Genomic DNA, 8,449 nt, shown 5'->3' on the forward strand with positions numbered 1-8,449 from the left:
GCAACTCGTGAGTCATATGTCGCAATATAAGACTCACGAGTCGCAACATATGAGACGTATGTTGCTACATATGAGTCTTATGTTGCAACATATGACTCATGAGTTGCATATATAAGTCTTATGTTGCAACATATGTCTCACGAGTTGCAATATATAAGTATTATGTTGCAATATATGAGTCTTATGTTGCAACATGTGAGATACTACATTAATATATAAGCAATCATAGGCACTCATCAAAAAGAAATAGTTCACCTATTATTTTTATAACTTATCAACAAAAAGTTAACTCCAAAGTTACATTTAACCATAACCAACAAATCTATATTTATTCAATGGTCATAAAAATTTGATTTGGAGATATGATGTTTTTTTAGGCAGTCTATGTGGGTCTAAATTGTCACTAATATAGCCATTTTGAGCCTTTATAACTCCATAATTTCATAAAATTTTGGCATATTTGATGCGAAAGGTTTCAGGGACAATCCCAAAAGAAAAAACTTGTAGTCCATTACTTAGAAACTCAGCATAGCAGCAGCAAAAAGTCCACAATACCTGCATCATTTATCATCTATTAAAAAATAATAACATCATGTAAGTAATAAAAGAAAAAATGTGATATATACAAACTATCACTTGTTTGCTGGGCAATGTCATCAACGTATTTGATTTCAAATAGGAGAGATTTGTTATTTCCCTTGTAACATTCAAGGGTTGACCAGTCAGTTCAGTCTTTTTGCTTAAAAAACCACTATATTGAAGGAACATTGGCAAAGTTGAGCTAATGTTTGAATCTCACTAGATCTTCTGATTCTTCTCGATGAGGTACTCGAATCGTACACCTTTGTGCACCATTTTTTTAATACAACAACTATCAAGATCTAGTGAAACTGTCAATCACAATTTACCAAGACATACAACCTCATTTGTCAGGTGCCAAGGCAGTCCAGTGACTATACGAAACCCTTTAATAATGTCATTAACTCTCTCCTAATGATTAGCAACACCATTTCCATTGTGAAAGTATGTTTTAAAATTAATAATCTGTGGTGATGTATCTATATTGAGAATTATTCAGTTTCTTTGACTTCTTATGCAAATAGAACAAAATAACATCAAAATGATGCACACATGCATAAACAACAACATAACATATCAGTTATTTGTATGTATGCATCAGCAGGTGTTAATCTAAAGATAAGTGGGCATAATGATACCTCATCATTCCAATACTTATTGGGTTGGGACATTAGGTAGAACCAATCCTTCGTATTGGAATATGCAATGAAAAAATTTAGCTGTTCAAATCCAAGACTTGAGCATTTATCTGTATAGTGTTCATCCTTTGCATTTCTGTAATTGTATAAACATTAACTATAATTAATTAGTTCACAACAAGAACATTAAAAATAGTTGACTGACTTACTTTTGTGCATGTTATTTGTAAAGTCCCTTGCGTATTCATTCTGAGAACAATGTCATTAATTGAGTTAGAGCCTTGCCGAAAATGAAATAACCTTCAAATGAATGTTTTTTTGCACATTAGAATTGACTTTCTCTTTGACTATTGAAATTGAGCCAAACTCTGTCAAAGGTATAACAAATTGTGGAGTAGCACGAGTTGATAATGGTTTCTTTTTCTTCGATAGTGATCTGCAAATTAAATTTTTCAAACTCCTAAACTTCTTCTTCAAAGGATGTGCATTCTTCTTTGGTGGAATGACACCCCTATTATGTGTCAATTCCTTAATAGTATTTATCAATTCAGTAACACGCTTAATAAAATCCTTATGTTTATGCTGATATTTATTACATTGACAGGCAGAGCATTTGTTAGAAAAGGAAGCACCAAAAGATTGAGTAGATGGTATTTCTCCTGACATTTTATCTATAAGTTAATAAAAAGGTTATAACTGATTCAAAAAAGTTCAAAAAAACTTCCTGAAAATGGGTTAGTTATTGCAACATATGATCCATCTGTTGCCACAGATGATCCTTATGTTGCAACATATGACCCTCATATGGGTCACCAGTTACAACAGATGACCATTCTGTTGCTGTAACACATGGATTACATGTTGCAACATATGATTGTTCTGTTGCTGTAATACATGGGCTACCTGTTGCAACATATGGCATTTCTGTGGAAATTTCTACCAACATATGAGTCATATATTGCAACATATGACTCTTAGTCCCCAAAAATTAGGATTTTTTGGATTTCTCAATTTTCTTTCATAAACAAGAAATCACAATATTAACCCCATTATTCATTTTTCTCAACTAAAGAACGAGTTCAACAATATTTTTGTTCACAAAACCATAAAAGTTTCAAAATAAATGACTTACGGCAGGCGACAACGAGACGAGGTTGTTGGATGAACAAGAGGTGTCTTTTTAGTATTTGTAAAGAGTGACAGCAACGACGAGGCGAGGTTATTGGTTGCAGAAGAGGCAAAGCAAGGTTGTTGGCTGTAGAGGAGGAGTTTGAATGATTTTTATTTTTTAAATGAGTATATTTTATTAAATAGGGTGTTTTTGAATTTTAAATAAATTAAAAAGGTTTTGATAATATTAATTCGATCTCAATTTAATTAAGTTTTAAAGTGCTTCCTTGGTCAAAGTGTCACCTATATTAAAAACAAACTTGAAAGATAACTTTTTGATTAATTTTCACTACTATCATCACCTTCTTAAACCCTGGAATAGAATTCAGATAGGCCTTGGAGAAGGTATTCAGAAAGTAGAATGGCGTCTGCTTCCACAACTCTGGGCATTTCTATTAGATTTACATGTTCCAGCAATGAACATTTCCTTTTGGGTCAGCCCAGAACCAGAACTAACATCGCCTTGCCACTTCATTCTTCTTCCTCTCGTCCCTCTTCCTCCCTTCTCACTTTCTCTCGCCATCGAAGCAATTCTTTTATCACCTCTTCCAAGAAAAAGAAAAAGGTAGTACCTTTGTAAATAACCAATTTTATCTATACATTTCTCTCCAATTTATTTAGATATTTAAAGGAGGAGGGTTGCCGCAGGTAGATGGTTAATTAGTGGGTGGTTGGGAGGGAAAATTGAAGAGGGGCAACAACGAAAATGCGTTTACTAGGGATTAGAGTATATGAGCTGTACATTAAAAAGCAAGGAAGATTAAAAAAAATACACATGAAGTATTCAGGATAGTTCGTTTTAGAATTGTTTTTTATAAAGAAGGAAACAAATTTATTAAGTGAGAATTGAAAAGAAATTGAAGTTTATGAAAGTTTTCTAATTGGTAGTATATTAAAAGTTTGAGCTTAAATTTTATTTCCAACTGATTTCCATGGTCCCCGTTAAACAATTGTTTTCTGATATAGGTTGTTGTTCATGGATTTATCAGTTACTTTCATATTGTTAATCATTGTAAACTTTAATGTGCTTGTATGTGTAAGTAAGTTATGCTTCGCAAACATATTCTAAGTGAACGATTGATGGTGTCACCCCTAGTGGCCTAGACAATAACAATTCTGATTTTATATGATTGTTTTAGGTTGTACCAAGTTAATACCTATCATGAAAAAAGTTCCAAGTCAATAGCATAGTTCTTCATGTGCCATATTGATGTAGTTGAGCAGAGCAAAGGAAAAGCATCATACATTGACGTGACTTTTTTGTTGTTGTATAACATCTTAAAGAAATTGCACCTTGTAGGCTTGTATTTCAACAGCAATTGTTTCTCCTGTCAAATTACTTGTCCAGTGTTACTTTGTAGGCTTTACAGTTGACGAGATGGTTTACTAATTAGTTTGTTTTTGTAATTATGCCAATCAGTTTTGATGTGCTTGATCTACTTCCCTGCTGCTTTTAGTATAAGGGTCAATACCAGGAGAAATCTTTTTCCGTGTAATTGTATTTATGACATGTAGATTAGTGATTTCCAATCCATACATGTAACACTAACTTTGTAGCTTTTACAGTTGACAAGGTGGTTTTGATTTTCTGCAGCTATTTTATTATGGTACATGTGAATATCCATCAAAGAGAACCCTGTCCCATGAACTTCTTCTTCTGCACATTAATGTCCATCAAGAAATCTTTCTCATGCTGATGGATTCCCATTCCTGTCTTATCTTTTCTTGGATGTGGAGTGTAACTCTCCGTTTAGTTAGCCTGCTGAAAGTACATGATTTTTAATGTGGTTTGATCTTTTGAGATATTTAACTTGAATATTCAAACTATTTTCCTTGACTGATACTTGCCCATGAACTTTGATATCATTAACAAACTCTTCTTTACAGCTGAATTATTGTATTAACACCTTTTACTAATTGTTTACTAAACCTGAGGCTCTTTTTGCTTCCTGTGTTAGAGTTCACCTAGGAAAGATACTGAGGAAGTTGATGATGTAGATGAAGATGCTTTTGAGGCACTCTTTCAGCTGCTGGAAGAAGATCTGAAAGATGATGACCTCTCCTTGAACGATGATGATGATATAACTGAGGAGGAACTCGTGAAGCTTGAACTTGAACTGGAGGAGGCACTGAAGGATGATGAACTACTAGGAGAAATTGACTCAATTGCCAATGAGAAAATTGAGAGTAGTAAGGCTGAAGATGAAGAAGCAGTAGCAGAAGATGCCAATGAAGATATGCTAGTGAAATTGAAAAATTGGCAACTTAAGAAACTGGCATATGCCTTGAGAAAGGGACGGCGTAAGTTAAATGTAAGCTGCAATCTTAATTTAGTCCTCTCAAATTCAGATGCTGCAATTTCATTACAGCTACTCATTACTCTTGAGTTTTAAGGCCACTTTCGTTGTACTCTGGCTCTTCGCGCATTCCAGCATTAAGCACGCTGCTAAGAACATTGGTGCTATATATCCATGTATCTAAAGTTTTCAAATGCTTGGGAAAAATTTATCTTTGCTAATCTCATTTTTTTTCTATGTACTTTCATTCTTCAGATTCCACCATTTTTTTGTAGCATGTAGCTGGACATCTACTTTTGGCTTGCATTGTATTCTTGACGTTAATTAGTTAAACTATACTTATTTGCACCGGAAGCATATTATTGATTATTTCGCATTTGGTATCAGCTTTCTGCTAGATAAAGTCATCATAAAGTATAGATTGAGAGTTTCAGAACCTGTAGCAGAATTGGAAGAGCAGAAAAATATGGAACTGCTTCTTCTGACCTCTACTACCTATTTAAAGAGAATATGTCTAGTGGTGCTAATTTAAACTTATAAGTAACTCTTCCCATCCAGATAAAAAATCTTGCTGCTGACCTATGCCTTGATAGAGCTGTTGTACTTGAAATACTTCGCAATCCTCCGCCAAATCTTGTGTTGCTGAGTGCTGCCTTACCTGATGAACCTGTCCCCAGAATGTTAGAGCCTGAAAGCAAACCCCAGGAGACTGTTTCCATTGAGATGAGTGATGCTGCGAAGCCAGATACTAAGGTGGAAGCGCCAGTTCATGTGATGCAAAATAGTTGGTCTGCTCAAAAGAGACTAAAGAAAGTCCAATTAGAAACCCTTGAACAAGTTTATAGACGATCAAAGCGGCCCACTGTGAGTCCCGTTACTTCTTTATTTGTGCTCGATGCCTTTTAAGTCTATGTTGGTAAAATTTCATATCTGAATACAGATCTTCTGCATATTATTGCTTAATTCTGCACTTGAACAATGGGGCTTTGGTGTGAGTAAATGGAAAACTATCCAATTTGAAATATAATCTAGTCTGGGATATAAATGTTTGTGACGGAGGCCGACAATGTTGTGTGGTGGCTCTTGCCACCTTGGAGTTCAGGGACCAAGTATAATCTGGGATAAGTGAATCTGCTTTCGTGCTCTCGATATCCAAATCTCAACACATCTGTCCTCTGTGTGCAGTTCCCCTTTTTATCTGTGTTTGTTGTTTTCATGTTTATCTTTTTTTCTCTTATTTTCCTTATTTCTTTGGGATGAGCATGGATGTGATGAGGATATTAAGTCATCTGTTCAGTTTCAAAAGTAAATAAATATTAAGACACCTATTTCAGGTTATCTGTTCTGCTCTAATATATTTTTAGTAGGCAGTTGAGTAGAAATTGCCAAAAAAATTAAGGTGAATTGAGTGATTACTGCAAGTTGTATACCAAAAGTCAGGAGATTGAAGATAGTAATAACTTTTGTACTGTGTTGATAAATCTAAGAAATGATGTACTAGAATGGCAACCCATTGCGATCGGCGCCTCTTATTGGTTTGTCTATGTTGGTTTATCTATGTGTTCAATCAACCTAATACCTTTGTGCCCTTCTATTCATAGTTCAAATGCATCCTATTTCCCCTATTATTAGGAACCACCAAGTTTAAAGTACTTGGATCACATAATTGAACCCTATCATTGACATCCCAACTTATTTGGGACTGAGGTGTAGTAGTTATTGTACATAATTGAAGTTATGCTTGTATTACTATTATCAGGCACTAGATAACTAGTTTTGTTTTTCCATTTAAAAAAATTGGGGGTAGGGGAAGGGAATCAATGACTAGTTTGAAGTGGTTGGATATTAGGGTTCTTCTCGTTTTCTCTGTAAATTGATGATACTTCTCTTTTCAATGCACAATCGACTGAATTAGTATGCCGTACCTGTTTCACTTTTACATCCTGTGGTATCATTAATTGATATAAACTAAATACTGATGATTTGTTTAGAAAGCACGGTCGGAGTTAGCAGGCACTGCTAACTTATTCCAAAATTGCACTTCCTGTGCGACTCATGATTCCTCATATTGGTATCTCCCAACTCTACGATTAAATGGATATGTGGCTTGCTTGCTGATGTAGTTGCATACAATTGCTAAGTGCATACCTAGGATGAAACAAAGAACATTGTTATCCTTATACTATCTTTGTTGTTGTGATGCAGAATGCCATGATTAGCAGCATTGTGCATGTGACAAATCTGCCTCGGAAAATAGTTCTGAAATGGTTTGAAGACAGACGGTCTGAAGAAGGGGTTCCTGATCATCGACTTCCATATCAACCATCGTCTATATCTGAATAGTACTTTCCTTGTAAATACCTAAAACAATTAATTTCGCCATGTGAAACTGGTTTCTCTTGCTATGTATCAGATACCAGAATTATTTGATACCGCCAGCTTCCTTTTGCTATTTATTTTACTGCAGCTATAACAACAGGAGTAAATAGCAATATCCTCTGTAAAGAATAGACGGTGATCAACAAAAAGAAATGAACATCTTTAGTGCTTTTGTCAGTTCCTATTTTCTTTAGGTCCATTGAGTCTATGTATACATTTTTTCGAACATTCCAGCATATCTCGTGTTTTGAACATTACATGTTCTTCAGGTATGTTTAAAATGCTTCATTTGAATTAACATATTATTTGTGTCCTTTTGTTCCTTTGTTGCAGTGGTGTAAAGAAATGTAGTAGTCAGGAGTGAGAGAAAAGAAGAAACTATACGAAAGTGACCTGTTTTCTGCTAGCATACATCTACTACATCTATAGCAAGGGGACTACCCTCAATGACCAACCAAAACCTTCCCTTCTTTAGCCCAGTTTAGTCCACGCAGGAGAACCCACTGTTCTTTCCTTGGGATTCCACAACTCCCTTCAGAGATGGTTCCAGAACAAATCTCATATCCAATGGAGACCCCTCCAGGGATGGTTCCACCACAAACCTCATATACAACGGAAACCCCACTGGAGAACACAAACATAGGAACAGTAGGAGCAACAACACAAATGACATTTTCAAAGATGAAAGACAAGTAGTACATTTTCCTATGCCCACCAAACCTGAAGAAATGCACCATAGACATACGCCCCCAACTAACAGATGGGCAGCGAAACTTGCAGTGGTAGTGACTCCCACTATCAGAACAGTGCTACCCTTAAAGAGGGCCAGGAGCAGGAGATACACAACTCCTATTCGTTTATGATTAACAGAAATCCGACCTTGGTGATTTGGAATGTTAGGGGTGCAAATAATGTGGCCTTTAGAAGGAATACGTTAGATCTTATAAAATATTCATACACCTTGTATCTTAGCTTTATTGAAAAACCGTGAATTTATTAGGAATGAATATAACTTTACTGGTATGATTGAGGCTCCGGCATTTTGGTCATTCCGGGGAAATCGTTATTCTTTGGCATGAAGATCAGGTTAAGATTACCAGTATGAGACAAACTTTTCAGGAGCTATATGCAATGGTGGAGGTATTACCAAATCAAACCCCTTGGCTTATGTTTATTATTTATATGCTAGTCCCAATTTAGCTCTTAGGAACACCTTATGGTAAAATCTTAGACTTATTAAAGATAGCTATCAGGTCGTTGCTCCCTCGGCAAAACTGGGATAAAGTTGAGCCAAAAGATCTCGATTCAAGATAAATTCATGAGGAAGTGGTATCTTTTTAGGATCTACTCCAGCGTTTAGAAATTGGTTAATCGATAAAGAGACAT

General features: G+C 35.4%; 1 protein-coding gene across 1 annotated transcript; it reads left to right on the forward strand.

The window, feature by feature from the left end:
* Window positions 1-2,658: 2,658 nt before the first annotated feature.
* LOC129889153 (protein OVEREXPRESSOR OF CATIONIC PEROXIDASE 3) lies at window positions 2,659-7,376 on the forward strand. The gene is made up of 4 exons (XM_055964342.1): window positions 2,659-2,952; window positions 4,346-4,699; window positions 5,243-5,548; window positions 6,890-7,376. Exons 1-4 carry the CDS (start codon window positions 2,749-2,751, stop codon window positions 7,025-7,027), a joined length of 1,002 nt encoding a protein of 333 aa, XP_055820317.1. The 5' UTR covers window positions 2,659-2,748; the 3' UTR covers window positions 7,028-7,376.
* Window positions 7,377-8,449: the final 1,073 nt, after the last annotated feature.

Source organism: Solanum dulcamara, chromosome 5 (assembly GCF_947179165.1).
Source record: "Solanum dulcamara chromosome 5, daSolDulc1.2, whole genome shotgun sequence".
NCBI classification, from domain to species: Eukaryota; Viridiplantae; Streptophyta; class Magnoliopsida; order Solanales; family Solanaceae; genus Solanum; species Solanum dulcamara.

Excerpts from the sequence above, each read along its gene's own strand:
- LOC129889153 (XM_055964342.1), top strand. The coding sequence starts at position 2,749 with ATGGCGTCTGCTTCCACAACTCTGGGCATTTCTATTAGATTTACATGT. Across the intron at positions 4,700-5,242 it reads AGGGACGGCGTAAGTTAAAT|ATAAAAAATCTTGCTGCTGA; the intron begins GTAAGCTGCAAT and ends CTTCCCATCCAG. Across the intron at positions 5,549-6,889 it reads GACGATCAAAGCGGCCCACT|AATGCCATGATTAGCAGCAT; the intron begins GTGAGTCCCGTT and ends GTTGTGATGCAG.